Source organism: Enhydra lutris, unplaced genomic scaffold (genome assembly GCF_002288905.1).
Source record: "Enhydra lutris kenyoni isolate GAN:26980312 unplaced genomic scaffold, ASM228890v2 scaffoldscaffold55, whole genome shotgun sequence".
Lineage (NCBI taxonomy): Eukaryota > Metazoa > Chordata > Mammalia > Carnivora > Mustelidae > Enhydra > Enhydra lutris.
Window position 1 is genome coordinate 14885523 of NW_019154139.1, and position 27918 is coordinate 14913440.

General features: G+C 45.3%; 1 protein-coding gene across 2 annotated transcripts in view; it reads right to left on the reverse strand.

Annotated features, from left to right (window-relative positions):
• Window positions 1-27918, reverse strand: part of LOC111157627 (BTB domain containing 11) — a 300226-nt gene that overhangs the window by 123578 nt on the left and 148730 nt on the right. For both annotated transcript variants that reach the window (XM_022519208.1, XM_022519207.1), the window contains exon 2: window positions 6555-6704. In XM_022519208.1, coding sequence (XP_022374916.1) covers window positions 6555-6704 — 150 coding nt within the window. The remainder of the gene's footprint in view (window positions 1-6554; window positions 6705-27918) is intronic.

The window sequence follows — 27918 nt, forward strand, 5'->3', positions numbered from 1 at the left end:
ATCTTCATCACCAACATCACCACCACAATCATTACCACCACCATTATCTTCATCACCATCATCACCATCATCTTTATCACCATCATCACCACCATCATCATCTTCATCAACACCATCATACCACCATCATCATCATCACCATCATCACCACCATCATCATCTCCATCACCAACATCACCACCACCATCATCACCACCACCATTATCTTCATCACCACCATCACCACCACCATCATCACCATCAGCAAATCTTCACCATCATCATCATCATCATCATCATCAGCCCCGTTCTTAATCAGAGGCCCTAAGGACATCTCTCAGGAGGGCTGGCCACAGGAGATGGATTTGGCACAGGGATTCTGCAATCACTAGCTCCATCTCAAACCCCACTCTATGTATGTGCTATCCGCTGCTTCACCTTCAGCTTTGTGAACCCCAAAGTACAAATCCACTTGTCACTAGCTGCTTTGTGTTTCAGCAGCTGGAGCTGGTTCCGGAAACCTTATAGAATTTGCTAATAACTGGTTTCCCAAATGTCGGCCGCCTGGGAATCACCACCAGGTCTTCTCTCATTATCTGTGGGCTGCAGGTAAAATTTATCTAGTTAACATTTTTCTTTAAATTGGCTCATTCTTTCACTCATTTTAAAAGGAAGCTTCATATCAGTGCCATAAATGGAAAACCAATATTTTTCTAGTGCTCATGAAAAATTCATGGCAATTAAAAATAAGAAGTGTTGTGTGTATCACCTACGATCATCTCCTATCCCGCCCTTCAGAAATGCTGCTCTAACCTGCCAGGCTCAGGTTGTCGGAGCAGCTCCCCACTAAGTCGCCGCCTGTATGCCAGCTACAATTGCCCAGGACAAAGGGCTACACGTTCCAATGGTGGCTCCTTCTGCCCAAAAGACAGCAATTGAGGCAGCAACTTCACCTCCTTCCCTCATCTACAGTCAGCTGCCACTTACTACAGTATGTTTTCAAAACCTCCTACAACCCTGGGGGAGCAAGGATCATCACCCTCTTGTCATAGATGGGAACACCAGGGACCATAGTGACCAAGTCACTTGCCTTATATCACACAGCACAGGTGAGGAAACAGAGGTGTTCTCCAGCATCACAAACTGCTGTTTAAATTTCCCCACCAAAACCCCTTCCTTGATAAAGAAAGAATGGAAAGACCATGTGTAATCCAAGTCATTAGGGACAATGGAAGCCTGAACCCTGGATTGAGCAGGAAACCTACCATTCATTCATTCATTCATTCATCAAATATTTACTGAGTCCTACATGTGCCAACCATTATCCCACGCCCTGAGGATATCATGATATTTTTAAAAAACACAACTCGGGGCTCCTGGGTGGCTTAGTGGGTTAAAGCCTCTGCCTTTGGCTCAGGTCATGATCCCAGGGTCCTGGTATAGAGCCCCGCATCGGGCTCTCTGCTCAGCAGGGAGCCTGCTTCCTCCTCTTTCTCTGCCTGCTTCTCTGCCTACTTGTGATCTCTGTCTGTCAAATTAATAAATAAAATCTTAAAAAACAAAACAAAACGAAACAAAACAAAAAAACACAACCCTCTCAGCTGTCATGGGTTTATAGTCTTGATGGGGTGGACAGACAATATATAAATAAACATATGGTATGTCAGGTGGTGATAAGTGAGATGAAGAAGATTAAAGCAGGAAGACTGTATAAAGAGCGGTGGGGTGGGGTGAGTGGGGTGGTCACAGGAGGGCCTCTCTGAGGGGAGAGTGAAGCAGAGGCCTGAATAAAGTGACAGAGGAGCCCTGTAAATACCAGGGGAAGAGCTTTCTACGCAGAAGGGGCAGCAAGTGCAAAGGCTCTGTGGTAGAGTGCAATATTCGAAAAATACCAAGAGGCCAGTGGCCACTTTGCCATCAGAGAGGGACACAGGTGAACCCCAGGGGCTGGAGGCAGGACTCAGCAAAGAGCCCAACTCCATTCCAAACAAGGAGAGAGACCCTCTGTCCAAGCCATAAGGATTAAGTTTCTTTTTTCTTTCTGGGGACACCAAGGAGACACAACCCAGAAAGCTTTTTACTCACGGTTGTAAATTAATGGCCCCATTTTATCTACCTCATTGAATGGGAGCAACAAGTTCACAGTTGAGTGTGAAAAGTAGTGTGAATAGGAAGGGGCATTTTATGATGAGGCTTTCATTTTTTTCCCCCTTTAACCCACAGAAAGCAAATACTACAATTAATGACTGTCTGATGGGGATTCAACTGAGAACTTGTGGATAAGGCTGGGATGTCAGGCAGAAGAGCCGAGACAAGACCTCAGAGGACACGAGTGTGGGATTGAGTGGAACCCAAAGGAGAGTCAAGTTGGTTCAAAAGTAAGCATGAAGCCAGGGCCTCTGCTTCTCCTGTGGCCTCAGTGGGAGAGCCTGGGCAGACCCGATTCCCCCAGATTTGCTCACTGGTTCAGGGAAAGAGACCCTGAAGGGACTGCTCACCAGTCTCTAGGTCAACTGTGAAGTTCAGCGTGTCACCGTGGAAATTTTCTAGGGCCCAGAGTGAAAAAAAAAAAAAAAAAATGGCCAGCCTGTGTCAGTTTGGGGGCTGAGTGGCGTCCTAATTTAGCTTCACAGTCCAACAGTTTAGGTATACATGGGCTCAGTGCCAGGTCTCTGAGATCAAAGTCCAGTTCCATAGAATATTTAATATTTGAGTGGACTGTCATTAAGAGTTCCCCTCACCAGTGGCATTTTCTTCTGATCTTGTTTCAGAGACTAACTCGCTGCATGTCCCCCCTTGAGATTATCTCCCAAGCCAGGGGTGCTGTGTTAGGGGCTCACAAGGCAAAACTGAACCAGACACAGCATAGTAAGGCCGGAAAAAAAAAAAAAAAAAAACCAACTGGGTTCGAATTATGACTCTGCCATTTATTAGCTGCATGGCCTTGGGCAAGACCTTTCTCCTTCCAAATTTCAGTTTTCTTATCTGTGAAATGGGAACACCTTTCATCTACCGAAGGCACTTGGCACACAGTAGGTGCTCCAGAATGAGCGGATTTATCTTCACCCCAAGCCACAGCAGGCCGGGCAGAGGTAAGTGCTTTGAACATCGTGGGTGATCAAGTTCTGATCGGAACGTGATGCCCTGAGGATACAGGCGGGGTTATAGGGAGAGGTCTCAGCCCCAGGGTGGTCCCCTTCTAGGTGCTAACCTTTGTGACTTTCTGCATCTCCAGGTCTGTTTAGAGGAGAACATTTACGATGCATTCAACAGAGCAAGCTACTGATCCCCAGAGCTGGAAGGAACACAGCCCTCACTGCACCTGTAACATGTAGAAACACCTGCTGGGGTTCTCCCCGAGGGACAGCAGTCTTGTGGTGAAGCGTGGAAGCTCCGCCTTAAGAACCGCACTCAGTCCCAACTCCTGCAGCTCGTGGACGCGGTGGACCACAGACAAGTTGTTCATCCTTCTCTAGCGTCCCTCCCCGCCAGTGTGGACAACAGCGGTTACACTGGAAACAGCTCGTGTGGATTTTTCCTAGTCCCCTGGTTCTGTAACACCAGCTGCTGCTGATCATTACTGACTATGGAGAAGGCCATGGGTAGGCGCTCTGCCCTTGACCCCGCACAGCCTGATTCCAGAAGAGCAGGGATATCTGGGAACAGACTCGCTCCAGCTCACCTTTGCAGAATAACAGTAGTTTCTACAAGCCACACTGATAGAGTAATCTTTGAATATGAAGAACAGCTCTCTAGGTACACAGAGAGAGCAAGGCTCGTATTGATTCAGACCACAGAGCAAGCCGCTCTAAATTACAGTTAGATCAGAAAAGCAGGTGCTTTCATTACCTCTGGTTGCCGAGGCGGCTTATCAATGTGCTTGCGCACATACCTTCTATGGGCTGCCTTAATGAAGGTACAGAACCCCTCTGTAATTAGCAGCACCCATTTGTGTGCCGACAATTCATATGTGAAAGTCAACATCAATGAGAATGACAGCGTCTAATATACAGAGCAAACTGACCTTAAAAACAATTTCTGCGGCTAGCTGCTGCTGCAGCCGCCTGCTTCGGCGAAGTACAGATTTATTAAGCAAATCTTTTCTTTGTGGAGAGCTGGAGTTAAGCAGAGCCCCAGCCCAGGTGTTAGACTCAAAGAGGGACCCTTAAGGTTATCCTAGGACAAACCCTGGAGACCCCAGCAGAGAGCTGGTGATGAAGCTCTTCCCAGGTTATGCAGACATGCAGACATGATCCAACCTTGTAGCCAGACTCTGCATTTCCAGGGTCAAGGGCATGTCTCAGAAACTCGGAAGGTCCCAAACAGTGTGGCATTTCTTCTTAGAGCAATGCCCCCCACCCCCGCAGGTGCTGCTTGGACCCTCCATATCCCAAATCCATGGGATGCTATTAAAGTACAGACATTTTCTTATCCCTTTTCAATTGTTGAAAATATTTCAAAATATCATTCACACATATCACTACCTCCAAATAATGGGGTCATCGAAGCTGCTACTAGATCTTATTATATAATGTGCTGCTAAAAAGTACAGAATGGCTACCTCACAATTTTTATAAAAACATTTCAGTAACTGACTTTTAATATAATTGGTTTCCTTTGTAAACATATGCACATATTTCATTCATTTAAAAATAATATTCTGAGGCAGGGTCCGTAGGCTTCACCAGACTGTCAAAGGGGTCCATGGCACCCAAAAGTTGAAGAATGATTATATAGTGGACGGGTAGCTGGAAGACCCTGTGATGGCAGCATCTTGTAACTTCTGGGTTTGATGAGAATGGAGGTGCAATTTCCAAATTCAGGTGCCAGGAAGTAGCTCCTTAAAGACCAGAGGGCCTGCCACAGCCTGCATCAGCTATGACTTCCCTTTCCAGAGGAGGGCGCAATATGCTAAATGGAGGATGCCTGTCCTGGGTGTATAGGGACTTCCTTTGGGAAGAGGCACATGTTGTCTTCTGGACCCTGATTCCTTTCTATGGTTCAGAATTTTTGAGAATGTCACACCAATTCAGGCTTCAACATAATCCATCATTTCTAAGATCAAAGCTCAGGTCCCATGAGGAACACACCTTCAAGCAATTTGATAATCAACTGAACATAAGTAAATTCAGTTTTATTTTCTTCTGGTTAGCCAGACTCCGAGGCCACAGTCCTGAATTAGGGATGCAGAAGGGTTTCAGATCACTGCTCAAACTTGAGACACCCAATCTTCTCGACAATCCTTCCCTTATCTCCACCTTTCTGTGCTTTCTCTCTCCCTGTCCTTCCCCTTCTCTTCACATTTCCTGAGGGCATACTATGTGCCAGGCAGTGTTCCTGGCATTGGGGTTACATCAATAAAGCGAATTATCTCTACTCTCTGTGAAAATATATTCTAGAAGGGAGAGATTAACAATTAAAAAAAGAAATGAGTAAAATAGAGTGTGGTTAGGTGGAGGGGGGAAGGGTAATGACAGCTAATCACTACCATGTTTCTTGTTGGGGTGATGAAAATTGATGGTGGTTGATAGTTGGTACACCTTAGTAAGTAACTAAAAACTAAATAACTAAAAACCGCTGAATTATACACTTTAAAGAGGTGAACTGTCTATAAATTATATCTCTGTGAAACTTTTATTAAAAAACAAAAAAAATTAAGGGGAAAAAGGCCTTTGGGGTATTTAAAATTTTTTTTTTGGAAGATTTATTTATGTGCGGGGGGAGGGGGCAGAAGGAGAGAATCTCAAGCAGACTCCCTGCTGAGTGCAGAGCCTGGTGTGGGGCTCAATCTTATGATCCATGAGATCATGATCTTAGCTGAAACCAAGAGTCAGACGCTTAACCAATGGATCCACCCAGGTGCCCCTAAAGGGTTTTAAAATTCTGGGTGAGGCTTGAAGGTAATGAGGGAACTAGCCATGTGGCTATCTGGAGGGAAAGCGGTTGAGGAAGAGGGAATAGTAAGTGCAAAGGTCCTGAGGCATGCCTGCTATAGTCAAGGAAAACCAAGGGGCCAGACTGGCTGGAGTTCAGGGGATCTTAGGGGACAGTAGAAGAATAAAAGGGATATGTGGCGTGGCCTACAAGCAATTCTGAAAATTTTAGCTTTTTCTGTGGGTCAGATGGAAAGCCAGTGGAGGATTCTGACCAGAGGAAAATGTGATTTGACATACGCTTTAAAATGATTTCACTGGAAATCAACAATGAACAGCCACCATCTATAGAGCATTTACTGTGTGTCAGTCACCATGGCAAAGCTTCTTTATGGGCATTAGCTCACTGAATCAGCAAAACCATACTTTAAGTCAGGTACTATTATTTTCTCTATTTTATGGAAAAGGAAACTGAGGCTCAGAAAATGTTAAGAACTTGACCTACAACAGTGACAGTGGCAGGAAATGTTATCAGACCTGCCTGACTCCAGAACCCTTGCCTCCCCTATGGCTACCATGGCAGTGTTCTGTGCACACAGCAGGTGCTCAATAAAAGCTTTCACCTGGCTGGTGACGAAGCACTGTCCTGAGCGGAGGGGCATCTTGGGCACAGAGAGGGCCAGAGAACCAGTGTCCACTTACTCAGTTCTGCGATACTGCCCACACGGGTGGCCAGCAAGGACTGCTCGATGGTCCTTAACTCCGACTGGCTGAACATGGGCAGGTCGCCCGGCTTGTTTGACCGCTGCGGGTCCCTGTGAAGGTTCAGGCTGTCTGGCAGGCACAGCACTCCTGCAGTGGGCGAGGAAAGACAATGAAAGAAAACAGTGTTATTTTTCAGGTAATCAATGGAGAGATGCAAAACCTTGCACCACTTCGAACCATGCCAGGGTTGGTACTGCAAAGCCAACCAGGGCTCTATTTTAAAAGATCCCCTGAAGATCCCGACCTGCTGATTGTAACAGACATGTGGGCATTCATCTGCATGCACATATTGCCAAAGGACACAAACTAGAACCCTTTCCTTCAGCCTGGCTTCTATCCAGTCAGAGATGCCTCTGGAACCAGTGGTCACTGTCCCACTCTCCCTCCTGGAGTCAGCTGCCTCCCCCGAATGTCCCTGAGCAGAAGAATAGTCTTTGCCAGCTGTCGCTCCTGAGGGCTTGCTTTATTTGTCCAACAAACTTAACTCTGGGTGGTTGGGCTATTATTCATTAGACAAAACTCGGGCTTTCTCTGTGGTAGAAGAGTCCCTGTGGACTTTTGTGATTTTATGGTGAAAACCTATGGGAAACCTCTGGCATCTAATGATTTCTTCCCTTCCTTGCCATCCCATGAACATTTAGCAAGAGCCTGAGAACTTACTTGGGGAGGTTATTTAGAAATATTCACTTTTCCCTCCACCACCCAAACTTCGCTAGGCAGGAGCCTGCTTTCTTGCTCCTTGACTTTGGGGTTGACTGATTGACTTACTTTGGCCAAAGACTAATGCCCGTGATAGAACCGAAGGCCTGAAAAGCGTTTGTACAGCTGAACTTGCTCTCTTGTAATTCTGCCATCATCACAAGAAGAACATTCCCTGGCTGGCCTGCTCGCTCAAGGATGGTGAGGAGACACATGGAGCAGCTCCAGTACCAACCTGTAGCTTAGAGCTACTCCACAAAAACCAATACCAATTTGGTCTGCCTTTGAGATAGTGGAGGTTAGCTGGTAGTCAGAATTGTTAGGGTGATCACTAACAGATACACAGATCACTGAGGACCCAATGAACAAGGCAGGTGGGCACTGTGCTGTGCTAGGGGCTGAGGATACAGTGATGGATAGAATACACACACTCCTGGGGCACCTGAGTGGCTCAGTCAGTGGAGCTCCTGACTCTTGGTGTTGGCTCAGGTCATGATCTCAGGGTTGTGGGATTGAGCCCCATGTGAGGCTCTGCACTAGGAGTGATGTCTCCTTGGTATTCTCTCCTTCTGCCCATCCCCTACTCATATGCACTCTCTCTCTAGAATAAATAAATACATCTCAAAAAAAAAATACACACATTCCTTGTCCTCAGTGGGCTCACAGTCTAAGCGAAGGGGAAGACTGTTACCACACACAACCATGAAGTCATATGGTATGTGCTCTACAGTTTGAGAATGTGAGGAATGAAGGGACGTATTAGAAGGGACCCCAGCAATGAATAGTTGTCAACACATAGGAAGCATTTATTGAATGCCTACTCTGTTCCCAACCCTGCAAGGCATTTTGGAGATGTAAAAGCCGCAGAAGATATATTCGAGTTGTGCCTAAACTAACTGAGGAGACAAGACTGCGAATGACAAAAAAACCCCCCCCCACACACAAAAACAAAAAACACACGGGAACAATACGACGGTATCAATACAGAGGTGTCAAGTGACTTAAGCCAACTGGTAGGGTGAGGGGAAACAGACAGATTGCAAATGTCAGCAGTTTAAGCCCACTGCTCACCCTGCTTGAACCACAAAATTTCAACAAACAAAGGTTCCTGCTTTGAAGATGGGCAGGCTTGAGGTGGCCCCAGTCACACACAGCTCTTCTGGCCCCTGTTGCCCAATTAGTGACTCCAGCCACACTGAGCCCGTACTTGCTCCTGGATGTTTCCCATTCACACCAAACAAGATGACCCAGCAGACAAAGCAACTCTCATAGATGACTGTAGATGAACACCAAATACATAGACAAACAATGCAAATGAATGACCATTAGAGTCTCACATTCCTATAAGCAGGAAACTGGCCAAATAAGTGTCTTTCTAAAATTGTTCTTTACTATTTTTCAAACACTTTGTGAGTCAGAATAAAAATGTATTTTATATCATAGCCCAGTGTACACATACACACACCCCCCACCACCTTCACTGCACACTTTTCATGTTTTTCATGAAAAAAAGTTTCCAGTAAAATAATACTGATCCTGACGATGTATGACGCACTCTCATTCTTTTTCCTTTTCTATTCTCTTCTGTCTCATTAATAAAAATGCTGGTGTGCAGCACCAAAAGTGATTTCATGACCCACTCATGGGTCACGACAAGCAGTTTGAAAAACAGTGTGGCTGACACTTGTATACAACTTGGAATTAATTGGACAACACAGGTTCACAATCCACTGGACACTACCTTGTGCTGTGAGAGGCTCTGCAGGGGCTGGAGAGATGACTGAGAGGTGATCCCTGCATTTCAGAAACCCTCAGCCTGGCAGGGAAGACAAGACCTTCACGGAAATACCCAACATCCAAGGCAGGTCTTCTGTCTGCCTCCTTTGCCTCAATAGATGAGTCACCCTCCCTTTCACCCTAAGCAGGGACACCCTGAGTCATCCTTGCTTCCTCCTGCTTGCTCACCTGCTGAGACAGTTGGTCCAAGGCCAAGTTGAGAAGCCGTTGCCACAGTGATGAATGTTGGTCCAATCCCTCCCCAGAGGCCCGCAATGTCCCTGACTCTTATTCAGAAATTTACTACCCGTGGAGGGCTCACTGCAGATGGCACCAGATGATCATGACCCAGTGTGATAAGTGGCCCCAGGTTCCAGGGTATGAGGTCCTCTACTGGGAGAGCGGGTGGTGGTCAGGGAGCTTCACAGCAAAGGGGACCCACAAGTGAGCCCTGAATGTGGTGGAGGACAAAAGTTTTCTAATTCATCGTACGAATGACCCTTACACATATTCACAGGCTTGCTTTCTTGGTATTTGCATTACATACAGCAAGTTCTATTCTCAAGCAGACGTCTGAGACATTGCTTCACACATGGTTGAGGTGCAAGCATGGAGGCTGGTCTGGATCCCAGAGCTTCAGTCCTGGATCTGCCACTGTCCACCCATGTTTCACCTGAGGCAGGTCATGGGGCCTCTCTGGACCTCAGTTTCCTCTTCCATGACATGAAGGTTAAAATAATGGCCTTGTCTCCCACAAGGGCTTGCTGGGCGTGAGCAATGAAATGGAATCATGTGTACTGAAGTATTGTGCATGTGCTAGGCATATAATAGTGGCTCAACATATGTTAATGGAGATGAAAATCAGCTAATGTGTATAAACCCAGCTTTGGACTGCTTTATGCTTTATCATAAGAATAAATAATTTCCCTTGGAACTGTTCCTCCTTCTTTTAGAAGGTTATGGAATTTAAGTGAAAGTGTATTTATTCAAACAGGCTTTGAAAGCTTGATTATTGAGATTTGGAAAATCTATAATTGGTCTATTATGCAAAGATTACATATCAGGGTTTTCTTTCTTTCATTTTTTTCTTTTTGAGGACTCTGTATGGGATATACACATAAACTGGAGTTTTTTTTTTTTTTTTCATAAATATCAACTAGGTCAATAAGAAGGTCTCAGCATCAGCTTTTAGTGTCAGACACAGTCCTGAGCTTTGGACAACTCATCAATTTCCATTACTAGAGCCAAGGACAGCCACAGCCTAGTGATTAAGACTCAAGTTCTAAGACGGGGAGAACCAAGGTTCACATATGACTTCTTTGCACCTAGAAGGAATAATCTCCCCGAGGAGCAGGTGACCATAAGCCATCATCAACCATGAATGTGAAGGGGTCATGGTCTCCCTGAAATTCTCTTACTTTGGAGTGGCTTGTGCATTTGTCTAAGGGGGAAGTTGATTCGTGTTCTCAAATGGGTCTCTGGGTCCTACGAGATGATGAATTAATGCCTTTGGGTGTCCATACTGCCAGGCCTCTCATCTCTGGTGCTGCCATAGGTGGGGTGGCGTGGGCTTGGCAGAACCATGGACCCTAATCCCCTGGCAGCCGCCATGCAACCTGGACAAAGAACTTTCCAGATCCCCAGCCTCCAGGTCTGCAAAGAGGGGTTAAAATATCTCCTTCATTGGTTTATTGTGGTGATTACACAAGATAATACGGATATTTAAAGTTTCTGGCCTATAGAGTAAGCGCCTGCTAACTACCCTGTTGCCACAAATGTGCAGTTTTGTTTATTTAATGTCTGGATTCAAACAGTCTTGAGGATCATCTTTCCAAAACCTTGTGGGACTGGAGACAGACAACCTTTTGGTTAGGTTGCTTAGAATATAAAATATGAAAACTGCTCCTCTGGGCCAACCACATGGGCATTCTGTCTCGGGTCGGGATGATCTGGGTTGACCTTCTGTCCCTGTCTGTGTCTCCTTCCTGTACGCACTGGACAGCCCCCTGGCAAATAGAATGTTCAGCCACCCCTTCTCTCCTCTGAGCTTTCCTCTGTGTCTCCATTCTATTATTGGATCTGGGTGCTATTTACCCACCAAGAGAAACCCCGATAAGACTGCCACCAGCCTTTAGCTGTCCTTCCCTCACTGATGGTGGTGATGACAGTGATGGAGGAGAACAAGGGGATGATGATTGTCTTCTTGTCTTGGCACCCAGGACATGGGCTTGGGTTTCTGCCTTGCCTGTCTGGCTACAAGAGGAGAGAACAAATTCTCTAAGCCTCTCCTGCCAAGCTAGGCCTTGTTCATTGCTCAGTTATCCCCAGAATTTAAAGCAGAGGGTCCTGGCACCAGTACTGGCTTTAAGAGACGGGAAGGAGGCAGCTGGCGTTTAGCAGAACTACCCTTGAACGCGCACCAGAGAGATCTGGCTGGGTTCAGATTTCGGTGCTGTTGTACCCCAGCTGTGTGGCACAGGGCTTGTGACTTGGCTCTTCTGAGCCTCTCTTTCTCCCTCTGTAAGATGTCTGACACTATCTACCTCCTAGCATGGTGGGGAAGCCACATGACATAATATATATGGACAGCCTGGCACAGAAAAGGGGGTCAATAATCCGAGTGAAGTTCTTTGAAGCTGAAGATTTAGGAATTCAGTCACATGATGCCAGAAGGCTTTCATTTACGGTTAAATGTCTTAAGGAGCAAGATAGGGAGTTAACAGATTTTTAAAAATATTTGCACAATTGGCTTGGAAACCCCTTCTTGCTTAAGATACTTGGCACTGGGAAACAAATTCAGGGCTGGCTTGGCCAAGCCATTCGTCTGTGAGAGGCATACCATACTCCAATTAGGATAAACCCAGACCATGATTCATTTTCCCTTCATCACAAGTTATATTCAAAGGGAACGTTCATAGGACTTCTGAAGCCAAACCATCCAAGGAAATAAGGGGTAGAAAACACAGAGATGGAGAATTTTCAGAAACGGGTTCAATAATGGGCCCATCTATGGAGCCTGGAGTACATAAAAGGAATGAGCATGTTGACCTTGAAAGAATGAGAAGATATTTACGAGTCAACCATAAACACTGAGCCCCACAAAGACACCAGGACACATTTGTGTCCTCAAAGTCCCCTTCCTGGTTTGGAAAGGGAGTCAAACCCACCACCAACTGAAACCCCATGGGAGACAGATAAGGGCCGAGGTATGCATGGGGTTCCACTAGGGAGCACAGGGGGGTGGGGTGAGCCCAAGTTGGCCTGGGGGCTTCAGGGAAGCTTCCCAGAGGAGCTTACCACTGGGGCTGGGCCCCAGGGAAGCAGACACCTTACAGCAGAGCAGAGAGTGTGGAATCTGGAGCCCAGAGGAATGACCGGGTTGAGTCACTACTTCACAGCCACGTCACCCAGGCATGCTATTTAGCCTCCCCGTGCCTCAGTTTCCTTGTGAATAGCACAGGAATGGTATAGTGCAATCCTCATAGGGCCACTAGATGATCAAATAAGTACATACATGTGAATCTTGGCCCCTAGAAATAGCTCAATAAATAACTCACTACAATAGCTTCTTCTTCTTCTTATTATTATTATTGGGACATTCCAGGAAGAACAAAGGCCCAGAGGCACTGCATCTAAGAGTGGCTGGAGCTCTGCAGCGAAGAGGGGCAAGATGGGAACAGAGGGTGTCGAAGGACGGAGGAGCAGCAGGACTGGGAGGCAGGGACCGTAGAGGGCACTGGGCCATAAAGGGTCTGGACTTAAAAACTAAAGCTTTCGCTTCCGGCTACTGTGCTTCTCTCTCTTCCCTTTCACAGCCAAAATTCTAGAAGGAGTGGTCTGCACCAGCCGTCTGCATTTCTTCCTGACCCTCACTGACTCTAGATCTTGTTAACTCCCTTTTTTTGCTCAGTGCCCAGCAAGTTCAAGTTCATCCTTCAAGGCCCAATACAAAGGTCACATTTGAGATCTCAAGACTTAAAAAGGTTGCAGCCCCTGTTCTTAGGAAGTTCCCAGTCCGGAAAGGGAGATCCTGAGACAATAAGGAGACTGGGGCTTATTGGAGCAGCTGTGCCTACTGCATGCTGAGCTAGCTCCCAGCTACCCTGGGAACAGGGTAGGCTTACAGAAGAAAAGGTGACCAAAGGGGACACGGTAGGCTGCCCTCCCCATTAGAGCCAAGTGCAGCCAGCTTTCCCTAGCAGCCAGCTCAGGATAAGAGAGCTAATAAGAATCTGAGTTTGGGGGGGCACCTGGGTGGCTCAGTGGGTTAAGCCGCTGCCTTCGGCTCAGGTCATGATCTCAGGGTCCTGGGATCGAGTCCCGCATCGGGCTCTCTGCTCAGCGGGGAGCCTGCTTCCCTCTCTCTCTCTCTCTCTCTGCCTGCCTCTCCATCTACTTGTGATCTCTCTTTGTCAAATAAATAAATAAAATCTTTAAAAAAAAAAAAAAAAGAATCTGAGTTTGGGCATGTGAGCCTTGCCAGCAGGACACAGAGGCAGCCACACTGTTACTAAGGCACTATATGTGCCACGGGGCACCAAGACAGGGGGGCGATGGGGCAGCTCTAACACTAATAGCATAAATGAGAAAATCGACTGTTATGGGATGGAGAAGAAACAAAAGGAAAACACTCTGACGGGTCCACTCCTTCAGCGAGTATTAGTTGAGCACGCCCTAGGTGCTAGGTGTTCTTCTAGGTACTGGGGATCCTGTAGCCAAATACTGGAAGTCCTTGCCATCTTGGTACGTTTGTTCCAAACATGTAAGTGGAATATGTAGCTAGTTGGGCGGCAAGTGCCATGGAGAAGGGCAGAGCAGGAAAGGAGGGTAGGGGAAGCTCGGTCTGGGAGCAGGTCACATGGAGAAGGGGGCATTCTAAGAGAGATGTCAAGGAGGTGAGCATGTGAGCCCAGCCAGTGTCTCAAGGGAAGAGTAGGCCAGCAGTAGGGACCATAAGGGGAAAGGTCCCAAGAGGGGTGGGCCTGTCTTACTGGGGAAAGGAACAGACATGGTGAGGAAGGAATAGGCAATCAGGCAGGAGAAAGGGTGAGGGCAGTTTGGAGGGAGCCCCAGGGGCGACTCTAGACTTTGGCTTTTACTCAGAGTGAGATGGGAGCCACTGGGGGGTTCTGAGTAGAGAAGGGATGTGCCCTGAGCTTTTTGGAGGGTCACTCCAGCTGGTGGGTTGGAACAGGCTGTAGGCAACGGCCAGGGCAGAACCACAGGAGTTAACAGTGGAGGTGGTACGCAAGTGAATCTTCACTCAGTGTGAAGGTAAAGCCAACGGAGTCTCCAATTGGGCGTAGGGTGTAAGAACAACAGAGGCGCTGAGAGCAGCTTCAGGGTATCTGGTCTATAGGACTGAAAGGATGGATATGTCATTTACAAAAATGGGGAACACTGTGGCAGGGGCAGGTCTGCAGAAAATATCAAGAGTTTAGTTTTGGTCCTGTTCAACTTGAGACAGCTGTTGGACACCCCAGTGGAGATGCTGGGCAGGCTTTCTTGCTGTCTCTCCTGACCTCCCATGATGCAAAGTCTCATCATGTCAGCCCCATGGTGGCTTACGCTTTTCCTCCTTCTATCTCCTCTTCCCTGTCACTAGAGAGCACTATTAAATATCCTTACAAGATGGTTGGATGCCTCCTTTGCCCTCTCTCCTCTCCCAGAGTTCTCCCTCTTCTCCCAGAGTTCTCCCTTTACTGCATTATCCTTGAACTTCCCCCATAGAGTTCTGAGCTACATCCATTGCATAGGGGCCTAGAAGAGAAAGAGTCTCATGTTCCCAGTGTCCTTATCTCTGTAGTGACAAGCGTCCCTGCAGGGCTTGTAGTATCTGCTTTGGTCCCTGACTCCTCCTAAGGGGCATTTTGGACCTCCAGCTAGGTCTTGGATACTGGTGGAAATGTCAGAGGTTGGTCAGATTTTAGAGATCATCTTGACCCCAGAGCAACCTGGGTTTCTTGGGAGTTTCTCTGAACTATATATATCTCCCTTGCTCACTATATAGCAGTGATACTTGTGGGCATAGTGTCATGTGGTGGTGATAAAACTCAGTTCTGGGTGTGACTGACAGGGAAGATGTGTGTTCAAATGTTCTGAGTTAAAAACTGGTCTCTGACATTTCAATTAACACACAGCAACAGGCCAGAGTCAAATAACGACGCAGTGTTTTGGACAATCAAGACTCTCCTGTCTTACATGAAGGCAGACATGCATCTTCCTCTTGAATACTTATAATGCAAATACACCCATCAATCTATCCATTCAACCATCCATTTATCCATCCACCCAAACTTCTGTTTACATAATGGATTATTATTTAATTAATTAAAGGGTAATTAATTAAGCAGGGTGTTTTTGAGTATCTACTATGTGCTACACATTGTGCTAAGCAATGGAGATAAAGCAGGAAACAAAACATGGAGCTTAATTTCTATTCATCTCTCTACCCATCCATCCATCTACCCTTCCTTTCATCCATCCATCCATCCATCCATCTACCCACCCCATATAATTTTCCAGATTGGGATCATAATGAAAAGTAAGACACAGATCTTGTCCTTAAGAAATTCATAATCTAATGGGGTAAGTCCACCTGCTCATGAATGTCACAGGTGCTATAAGAGAAGCCCATACTTGCTACACTGATGACACAAATAGAAATTAGATATTCCACCCAGATGGTGTGTCAGGAAAAGTTTCACTGGTGAGCTGACCCAGGATCAGTATTGAAAGATGAGCTGATGGTCACTAGGTGAACTGGACTGGGGCTGAAGGAGAGAAGGGCAAACCAGAGAAAGCAGCAAAGGTGTAGGGGCAGGAAAACTCCTGGTGCATTGTAGGGACTCTAATAAGCTGGAGAGCTGAACTGAAAAGAATCACAGTGAGACTGTGATGAGGGAGGTGGGTGGAGACTGGATCATGGATGGCCTTGAGTACTTTGCTCAGGGGCTTGTACATCATGAGGAGAGGGGCAGTTGAGTCCCTGGGAGGTAACTCTGATGCCTCATTTCTTGCCTCCATGAGGTCAAGACTCGTTGTTGGTGTTCTAGCCAGAATAACCATCCAATACTCAACGACACCCACGGTCAGTGGGAGATAGGACAGAGGCAGAGCACAGCACTCTGCTCAGGCTGCCAGCAGACCCAAATCAACACATTGCCCCATATCATTCTTGGCCGCTCACATCTCCTGGATTCAGAATGTTGCCGGAGGATCTTTTCTGGCTCAATGGACGACTTGAATTTGACCTCTGGCTTTCCTGAACTCTCGACACCCACTTTATCCCTCTCCATCTCTGTCCAAGACTCAAGATCTCAACCAGCCCCTTGGTGTGGCTGAGCAGGGCATCTGGCTGGATCTCCTGCTGCCTTTGCACTGTCCTGACAGTATCCAGCCCAGACTGACCCTTTGCTTACTTATCAACATGTTGAGATAATGTAGTGAGTTGAAAGTTCACCTCCAGGTATCCTCTGTCCCCTCCTCGCCACCCACTCTCATCTTTGACATTCATTTAAAAAATGTGAGCTACTTTCAAATCATTAATTATAAAACTATACATGCCCATTTCAAAAACTTCAAAAGTAATAAGGGGATAGAGTGGTAACCTGAAAGCAATCTCCTTTCCTCTCCTGCAACTTGGTCCTACTCTCCCATCATCACCACTCTTCTCTGTTGGTTGTGTGAGGTTCCAGAATTTTCTACCCATTCCCATTTACTGACTTATTCATTCACTCAACAAATATTTACTGGGTCTAAAGAATGTGCAATTTGCAGAAAACACAAAGGTGGTGTGAGCCAAACAACACACAAGTCCTACCCTTATGGAGCTCGGAGTCTGGCTGGGGCAACAAACATCTATTAAGTAATCACACAAATAAATATACAAGGGCAATGTGTGAAGTGCTATGAAGAAAAAGCACATGTGTGTACACCATACCCTAACCGATATGCCTGGCAAGCTGTATCTAATTTAATTTGATTTCAAGTAATTATGAGCAAGATAGTTTCATCACAGTCACTAGCATCTGTTTCCCTTTGTTTGGGAAGTGCTTTTGCATACCTTTGCCTGGTTTTGGGTAGAAATATCAAATTCTCACTGATTTGTATGAGTTCTTTCTACATTAAGGAAATTAGCCCCTTGCCTGACAGGTGTCACGCACACGTGTTTTCCTAGTTGTCATCTGCTGTTGAATATTTTTACAGGATTTTTCCAAGTAGAATTGTTTTCCTTCAACACAGGCAAACGTGTCATCTTTCTCTCTGAATTCTGGGTGTGGAGTGGTAGGTTTTAAATTTAGGTACAGGTGGTCCTGATTCATTTCTATTTCTTTCTTCTTTCTTCTCCTTTCTTACTGCTCCGCCACCGACTTTATTTTTCAGAGCAGCTTTAAGTTCACAGCAAGATTGAATGTAAGATACAGAGATTGCCCACATATCCCCTATGTCCACTCATGCAGAGCTTCCCCCATTATCAACATCTCTCACCAGAGCAGTACATTCACATAATCAACGCACCTACATTGACACATCATTATCATTCAAAGTCCACAGTGTACGTTAGAGTTCACTCTTGGTGTTGTACATTCTATGAGTTTGGACAAATGCATAATGACAGGTATCCACCATTATGATGTCATATAAAGTAATTTCACTGCCATAAAATGCCTCTGTGCTCCACCTATTCATCCCTCCCTCCCCAAATCCTTGCCCATCACTGATCTTTTAATGGACTTCACAGTTTTGCCTTTTCCAGAATAATACAGTATTTAGCTTTTTCAGACCGGTTTCTTTTACTTAGTTCATCCACATCTTTTCATAGCTTGATATTTACTTCTTTTTAGTGCTGAATAATACCCCACTGTCCAGATATACTACTTTATGTATTCATTCAATTAGTGGAAGAAATCTTGGTTGCTCCTAGGTTTTGGAAATTATGAATAAAGCTGTGGGTTTTCTGTGGACACACATTTTCAATTCCTTTGGGTTAATACTAGGGAGATCAATTCCATATTAACCTTACATCCTGGAACCTTGTCATTATTGCCTAATACTTCCAAGAGTTTTGGTCAGTTCTTCTGGACTTCTACATAGATGATCATGACCTCTATGAACAAAGAGTTGTATTTCTTCCTTCCCAATCTGTGTACCTTTTATTTCCTTCTCTTGTCTTATTGCATTAGCTAGGACCTCTAGAACAATGCTGAAAATCAATGATGAGAGGGCACATCCTTGCCTTCTTCCTGATCTTAGTAAGACAGATTTGAGCCTTTCACTCTTAAGTGTGATGTAGCTGTGAAGTTTTTGTAGATATTCTTTATCAAGCTGAACAAATTCCCATCTTTCCTAGTTTACTAAGAGTTTTTACTATGAATAAGCGCTGGGTTTTGTCAAATGATTTTCTGTATCTATTGATATGGTTGTATGATTTTTCTTCTCTAGTTTGTTGATGTGATGGATTACATTAATCGATATTTGAATGTTGTACCAGCCTTGCATACCTGGGATAAATCCCACCTGGCCATGGTGTATGACTCTTTTTATACATTACTGGATTTGATTTGCTAGTATTTTGTTGAGGATTTTTAAAAAATTTATGTTCATGATAGATACTTGTCTATAGTTTTCTTGCAATATCTATGTCTGCTTTTGGCATTAAGGTAATGCTAGACTTGCAGAAAGTATTCTGCAAGGAAGTATTCCCTCTGTTTCTGTTTTCTGAAAAAGACTGTAGAGAATTGGCATGATTTCTTCCCTAAATCTTTGGTACAATTCATCAGTGTTTTCTGTTCTGGAAGGCTATTGTTGATTCATATTCCTTAAGAGATATAGACATATTCAGATTATCTACTTCTTCTTGTGTGAATTTTGGTAGGCTGGGTCTTTCGAGGTATTAATTCATTTCACCTAAGTTATCAAATTTTGGGTGAAGAGTTATTCATAGTATTATTCTTTTAATGTCCTTGGAATCTGTAGTGATGTCCCCTCTTTCATTGCTAGTATTAGTAATTTCTTTTTTTCTTAGTTAACCCTTAATCTGGCCAGAGGCTTATCAATTTTATTGATCTTTTTCAAAGAACCAGTGTTTGGTTTCGTTGATTTTTCTATTGATTTCCTGTTTTTAATTTCATTTACATCAGCTCTGATTCTTATTGTGTCTTTTCTTTTGCTTACTTTGGATTAATTTGCTCTTTTTTTCCCCTAGTTTCCTAATGCAAAAGCTTAGATTATTGACCTTAAATCCTTCTTTTCTAACACATGCATTCACTATAACAAATTTTCCTTTAAGCACTGCTTTCTCTGCATCCCACAAATTTTGATAAGTTATATTTCATTTTCATGGTGTTAAAAATATTTTTAAAATTTCTTTTGAGATTTCTTCTTTGACCCACATGTTATTTAGAAGTATGCTATTTAATCCTCAAGTATTTGGGACTTTCCAGTTTTCTATTACTGATTTCTAGTTAATTCCATTGTAGTCTAAGAAGACATTATGTGATTTTTATTCTTTTAAATTTCTTAAGGTGTGTTTCATGGCCTAGAATGTGGTTCTACTTGACGAATGTTCTATGTGAGCTTGAGAAAAATGTGTATTCTATTGTTGTTGGATGAAGTAGTTCATAGATGTCCATTTTGTCCAGTTAATGGATGATGCTGTTGAGTTCACCTGTGTCCTTACTGCTGGATCTGTTCACTACTGATAGAGGGGTGTGAAGATCTCCATTTATAATAGGGGATTCATCTATTTCTCCTTGCAGTCCTGTTTTTGCCTTTTGTTTTTGAAAGTCATGTCGAGGCTATTTTAACTGTTTCTTTCCCATTTTAACTCTGCCTTCAGTATCTAAGTATGGAACTAATGAAGATGGCCACACTAGAAAGGGAAGGTAAGATGGTGAGCAGTCAGGGTAGCATGGAGGTCTATGCCAGATTATGAAAACTCTGGATTCATTATTTGAATATACATTATATGCCCTGAAAAAAAATCTAGCTATACCCCTCTGGCCAACTCCCTGATTCTACTGTGTCTCACTGAGACTAGCTAGATAAACACATGTTGAACTAATGAATGAATCCTGGGTAGTTCTTGATGGGAAAGAAACATTAATTTAAAAAAAAAAGATAAATTTTAAAGATAGGTGTTAATGATATATTAGCACCCTACTGAGGATTCCTCCATGCTAGAGAAGTAAAAGGGGACTGAAAAATGAATTTCACACCAGCTGTTAGAGCATCTTATGCCAAGGACAAATATTCACAGATTTGTTATCCCCGGGATGTCTAGAAAGCAATTCCAGGTAATTGTGAGGGTACCTTCTATGGTGGAAGCCCATGTACTTGGCAGGCTTTCAACTAGAAATCTCTTTCTGAGGGAGCTTCTGCAAAGTAAAAGCGTAAGGATCATTTATATTCATCACAAAGGCCCCCAAGGCCTATAGGATCCTGAATCACCCAAAAAAGATTAAATCATGTTCAACCAAGCTTTAGTGCTAAGTATATTTAATTGTAACCCAAGTCTTCCAAGACTGATTATCTTTAATTAAACAGCCTGGCGACTACAGACACATCACTTATTTGATATGATAGAGTGAGGAACTATTCAGCAGGACGTTTAATAAGTTGAAATACCCTATGGTGACCACATGGGATGACAGAGTCGCGCGCGCACGCGTGTGTGTGTGTGTGTTTACAGGCATAGAGGAGGTTAAGCCAACATTTTGAGATCTGGCTAACTGCTGCTGTTAACACAGTGTGGATGTTAATGGCACGTAAAAGCATAAATCTGCCATTTGCAGCCATGCATGTGTACGTGGATATAAATAACTAACAAGGCTTTCACAATCCATCCAAAATACAAAGATTACTAAATTGGCTTTTAAAAACATTAGAATCCCATTAGGCCAAATTCAGCAGCTGATTACTGAGCAAAATAAACCGCCAGAGGACTCTAAATTCTCCTTTGTTGCCGCTGTTAAAAGGTACTGCACTTTCAAGGAGGCCACAGGTCCCTGGGGAAGGGAGCACACAGTTTGTGCTGGCAAAGAGGGGCCCGGTGCAGCTATACATCTGGATGAAGATGCTTCTGGAGAGATGGGAAGTCTATCCAGGAAGAATATATGAAGCAGCTCAGATTTAACTCAAGTAGTCTAGATGTAACTTCTTACCTTTATTTATTATGGTCTCTCCCTTATTATGAAGCCTTGACTCAGTAAGTCTTTTTGCATATTTTCTTCCCTCCCTACCCCCAACTTCTACCATATTCACCACATCTTTTACTTTTTGTATCCTGATGCTCTGAGGTCTGGGGCCTCGCTTAATCTGGAGGGTCTGCCCCTCCCTGGGCTCGCCAGTTCCTGAAAGCAAACAACTTGCCAGTGAAGGTGCTTTCCAAATAGGAACCCACCAATCCAGAGCCCACACTCCTTATTAATCAGGCTCTCAAGCGCCAGGTCACTATCCTCCTACCCTAATCACCCCCGGGGCCAGGTACCAAACAACCAGGGACAGTCCCCTATGCCCCAGAGCCCACTGAAATGATTCAAACCAGTCAATTCTAAATCTGCTCAACCTGCCTCACCAGCTCCTTCCAGTGCAAACCACAAGAAAGACTCGTTTGCCCACACTCCCCCTTTCCCTCTGCCTCCTGACCTGTCCTGGTACTTTCTTGTATGCGTGTCACACCCCTTCTCTTGGGAACCGAGAGTTACAATCTATCTTTTCAAACTCTCTCTCCTGATCTGGGGACCTTACTGTGCCTGATTTCCTGTCAACATATGTTATTTTTAAACCCCACGGAATTTTAATACTATGGATACATTGTGTGTTTCGGGGCATCACAAACCACTGTAATGCCGAAGTGTTCTTTTGCTTAAAGCAAAGTCTTCGAGCTCATAAGTACTTTCTCCATTTGAACAACTTTCAGTGGCTCCCTGCTGCCTGGAGGGTAAATGGTAACTTCTTAGCAGGGCATTTAAACACCTCTATGAACTTTACCCTACCTAGCTGTCCAACCAAATGTCATAGGGCTTCTAAAGTGACCGAGGGACACACTTCACTTACTCTGGATCCCCACCTCCATGCCTCCGCTCACGAGGTTCCTCCCACCTAGAACGCCTTTCCCTTGGCTTTTTACAGGGAGCGATTCTACCTGACTTCAAGGCAGAGCTCAAATGCGACCTCCTTCAGCAAGCTGCCCCAGGTTTCCCCAAATGCTAGGATCCTTCTTCCCACAGTAGGGTGCCTGGTGGAACTTCCACACCGGCTGAGTGTTGTGTCAAAATAATAATAATGTCAAGATGATGAAAAACAACAGTTAAGATTTTGTGGCCCTTGCTACGAGCCAGGCACTATTCTAAGCATTATACATGTATTAATTATTTTAATCCTTACAACACCCCTTTGCAATTGGCATTATAATTATCGAAGAGTAGACTAAGGCATGTGTGCATGTGCACGCACACACACACATACTCTTTCACCCTCTGTATGTATATACATATATGTGTACATATGTACATATACACACATTTATAGTTGTCCATCCATTCATTTAGTGTGTATGTGTGTGTGTGTGTGTGTGTTTGTGTGTATGTGTGCATATGTGTGTAATCAAAATGCCTTCTAGGGGGTGCCTGGGTGGCTCATTTGGTTAAGCATCGGACTCTTGATTTCGGCTCAGGTCACAATCCCATGGATTGTGAGACTGAGCCCCACATTGGGTTCCACATTCAGTGGGGAGTCTGCTTGATATTCTCTCTCTCCCTCTCCTTCTGCCCCTCCCCCTGCTAGCGCACAAGCGTGCCCTCTGTCTCTCTAAATAAAATCTTCTTTTTTTTTTTTTTAAAGATTTTATTTATTTATTTGACAGAGAGATCACAAGCAGGCAGAGAGGCAGGCAGAGAGAGAGGAGGAAGCAGGCTCCCTGCTGAGCAGAGAGCCCGACGCGGGGCTCAATCCCAGGACTCTGAGATCATGACCCGAGCCGAAGGCAGTGGCCCAACCCACTGAGCCACCCAGGCGCCCCTAAATAAAATCTTCTTAAAAAATGCCTTTTAGGACAAAGATTTGTGCCACATAGAAAAATGAGACACTTTCTGACTAGAAGGAGTTTCTTGACAGATGTGAATACCCATTTTGGAAAATTTGTGGTTTGTTGTTTAGAACTGTGAGTCATGAAATCATGGACCTTGAAAGCTGGGAGGGCTAAGACACCACTAGGTCCAGCCCCAGCTCCGAGTCAGTACAAATACTTTCTGAGTGTCTGTTATGTGCCAGACCCTTTGTAGGAGAGATGGGGAAGCCACGGTGACTCATTCTGAGAGCTTACAGCTAAACTCTTCATTTTGAGATGAGAAAACCAAGGTTGAACCAGAAATGCTAAGTACCTTTCCTAAGGCCACACTAACTTGGTTTAATCCCATTTCTTGGTAATAGAAAGCCATTTCCAGTTCCAGCCATGAATCCCCAATTTTGGAAGAATCGGAATGCTATCCTATATTCTTAATGTCGTGTGGTAGGCAAGATAATGGTCCCCCAAGAGGTCCACATCCTAATCCCTTGAACCTGTGAAGATGTAAAGTACCATGGGGGTGGGTGGGTGAGGCATTACAGTAGCAGATGGGATTGAAGTTGATAACCGGCTGACTTTAAAATAAGCGGATAGTCCTAGACTATCTGGGTGGACCCAGTGTATTCATGAGGGTCCTTCAAATGGAGAAGAGGCAGGCAGAAGAGTCTGTTTGGGAGTGATGCAGTGTGAGACAGACCCAACTGGCCACAGCTGCTCTTGAAGATGGAAGGGGCCACAGAAAAGGAATGCGGGCAGTCTCTAGATGCTGGAAAAAGCAAGAAAAGGGATTCTCCCCTAGAGCTTTCAGAAGGGAACATGGCCCAGCTGACACCTTAATATTAGCTCAGTGAGACTTGGTTTGGACTCTATGTCCAGAATGGTAAGAGAATAAGTTATGTTGTTTTGGGCCACTAAGCTTGTGGTGATGTGTTACAGCATGTACAGGAGACTAATGCTCCCCACAATTAGGCTGAGCCTTACCAACCTCCTTAGGGGGCCTGATGGAGTCGTTCTGGCGTGAATGTCACTTATCTTTCTAAAAGCCCAGACATCTAATCTCATGTTAAATCATAGGAGCTATTTTCAGTCAGGACACCTCCATCAGCCTTTGACTTTTTTCCCTGTAGGTAAATTCCAGAGTTTAATGCAGAAATAGAGATGACCAAAGAATGCCATTTTTCAAAACTTTCTTTCTCAGTTCTTCCAGACACTTCTTGCTTGGCCTTTAGATCACTGTCTCTGTTGTTTTATTTTTATTTTTTTTTAAAGATTTTATTTATTTATTTGACAGAGAGAGATCACAGGTAGGCAGAGAGGCAGGCAGAGAAAGAGGGGGGAGCAGGCTCCCCACTGAGCAGAGAGCCTGAATTGGGTCTCCATCCCAGGATCCTGAGATCATGACCTGAGCCAAAGGCAGAGGCTTAATCCACTGAGCCACCAAGGTGCCCCTGTCATTTTATTTTTAGAAACAGTCTTGGTGTTCACTCCTTGCAGCCCATTGAAGAAACGTCCTTTCAGGGGCCCATGTTGCTCTCCATGGCCCCCAGCCTCTTTCCATTTCTCAGTCTCTGTGTCTGAGACTGTCTTCTGCTTTGGGGATGTGCTTCAGACCCCAGGCCCTCCTGACGTGGAGGGAAACAAGAGGGCCTTACACGCCTGGGTGGCTCAGCCAGTTAACCATCTGCCTTCAGCTCAGGTCATGATCTCAGGGTCCTGGGATTGAGCCCAGCATTGGGCTCTCTACTCTTTTTTCCTCTCCCTCTGTGTTCTCTCTCTCTCTCTCTCTCAAATAAATACATAATTTAAAAAAAATTCTTCTTATTTATTTATTTATCTTTTTGTAAAGAGGGGCTTATGGAGCAGGGCCAGGCTCTGTTTCCTGCTGTGAGGAGGGGGAACCACTCCTGCCCACTGAGACCAGAGATCTGAAGTGGGACTGAGCCACTTCCAAGAGAAGGAAGGATGCAGCCACTGTCTCAGGCGAGGGAGGTGGGCAACAAAAGGCTTCTCTGGGGACTCAGAGAATCAGAGCATTCGCTGTCTGACACCAAAAACTGCTCCTCCTGGGAATGTGAATGATTGTGAGAAATGCCTCGTCATTCATCATTCAACAAAATGTTCACTGAAAGTCTTTTTAATGCCAGATTCTGTGCAGGGGAACTAGATGATGATGGTGATCATAGTGATGGTGGTGGTGGTGTTGCTGGGCGTGCTCAGCAGTCACGTTGATGGGGCTGTTGCTGCTGGTGGTGATGGTGGTGTTGATGGGGCCAGTGGTGCCGATGGTGCTTCTCCTGCTGCTGATGGTGCTTGATAGTCATGAGGACAGTGCTGGTGGTGCTGATGTTGATGGTGGTGCTGATGGTGGTGCTGGTGGTGATGGTGCTGCCGCTGATAGTGCTGGTGATGCCTGATGGTCATGGTGATAGTGATGATGGTGGTGCTGATGGTGATGGTGGTGCTGATGGTGGTTGCTGCAGTTGATGGTCATGATGATGGTGCTAATGTGGTGACGGTGGTGGTGGCGCTGCTGATGGTGCTAACGGCACTTGATGGTCATGATGATGCTGCTGATGGTGGTGCTGATGGTGATGCTGATGACGACGGGGATGATGCTGACGGCGACAGCTGCTGCTGCTGCTGCCGATGATGGTGGAGAACACCCAGTTCTAAGTACTGGGTTGTTTTAAGAACTTACTGTTGTAAGTACTTGCCATAAAACAAGTACTGTTCTAAGTACTTGCCATAAACTCACACATTTTGTTTGGCAGGTGTGTAATACTTGCTGAATGAATGAATAGAGGAAGACTTGGTCCTACCACGCTAAGCTCACAATGAGGGGCAGGGACAGGTGGAGCAGAATGAAGGGAAGACAGGAGAGGGAAAGCAAATAGAAATAGTAAGGAGACATGGTAAGATGGAGCAGTGGTCAGGCATACGGGCTGGAGAGCCAGACTACCCAGGGCCTAAATCCAGGCTCTGGTACCAATGGACTCTGTTAACCCTCTGGGAAAATTAATAAACCTCTCTGTGCCTGTCTCCTCATCTGTAAGGTGTGGGTGGTAGGAACATCATAGGGTGTGGGGTACGTATCCACACTGAACAGTGTCTGGCACACACTGGAGGCTCCATAACCCGTGTTTCTTGTCACCCGCTTGGCGGAATTCACCTAAGTGATTCGGAAGCAGACTTGGTTGCTTAGGGTTCCTGTCTGGCTTCTTCCCAAGACCAGTCCTCAGCATCTATGTGGGAGTCTCTCTCGCTCCTATTCTTGCTGCCATCCTGGACACCAAAATCCCCATTTCTGATCAAATTTGGTTCCCTGTTTTGCATCTTGGTCTCTTCCCCCGCCAAAGAAGGACCTCATGTGACATTTGAGCTGAGACTTTAGGAACGTTTTCTTTCTTTCTCTTTTTTAAAAAATTTACATATAATGTATTATTTGCCCCAGGGGTACAGATCTGTGAGTCATCAGGCTTACACATTTCACAGCACTCATCATAGCACATACTCTCCCCAATGTCCATCACCCAGCCACCCTCTCCCTATGCCCCCAACCCCAGTAACCCTCAGTTTGTTTCATGAGATTAAGAGTCTCTTATGGTTTGTGTCCCTCCTGATTCCATCTTGTTTCAAAGGGCTAGTATCCAACATCTATAAAGAACTTATCAAACTCAACACCCAAAGAACAAACAATCCAATCAAGAAATGGGCAGAAGACATGAACAGACATTTCGGCAAAGGAGACATCCAGATGGCCAACAGACATGGAAAAGTGCTTCACATCACTCGGCATCAGGGAAATACAAATCAAAACCACAATGAGATGCCACCTCACACCGGTCAGAATGGCTAAAATTAACAGTCAGGAAATGACAGATGCTGGCGAGGATGCGGAGAAAGGGGAACCCTCCTACACTCTTGGTGGGAATGCAAGCTGGTGTAGTCACTCCGGAAAACAGCATGGAGGTTCCTCAAAGTGTTGAAAATAGAGCTACCCTACAACCCAGCAATCACACTACTGGGTATTTACCCCCAAAATACAAATGTAGTGTTCTGAAGGGGCACGTGCAACTGAATGTTTAAGAGAAGGCATTATTTAAAAAGGAGGAGGAGACTGGTCCAGCTAGAGGGAGAAAGTGGGGTAGGAAGGGTCCACTCCTGATGGAAATTCTGGGCAGTGGGCTGCGCCCGAGGATAAGGCGGGAGCCTGGGGGACAGGAGGCAGAACTACATATGAAAAGCCACCATAACATTTGAGAAGGTCCATGGGAAACCATTAAAGTTTCCAAAGTTTTATAAACTTGTAGTTGTTCTGGACATCCTAGAGGGGGGCGTTGATCCTAGAGGTAGCATTAGTCCCAGCCCCAGGGGAGGTTGCAGCCATAATGGAATTAAGAGCAGCAATAATAGGGGCCCCTAGTAGGGCCCCTATATAGTATATAGGCCTCTACATAGGCCCCTATATAGCAGGGGCCCCAGGACTGTGGTCGTACTAGTGGCAGCACTGTGGGGACTGAGTCACCAGCACCATCATTCTTACAATTCACTGTCACTCGTACGTACTTGCTACGTGCTGTTCTAAATATATGGGGTTTTTTCTCATGGGATCCACACAAGAACCAGAGGAGGTCCCTACTATTAGTACCCCCATTTTACAGATGGGACAACAGAGTCAGGGAAGCGTGATGTGACCTGGGTAAAGCTGCGCTGGAAGCCAGACACCAGGATGTGGGCACAGTGAGAGGCCGCGTGGGC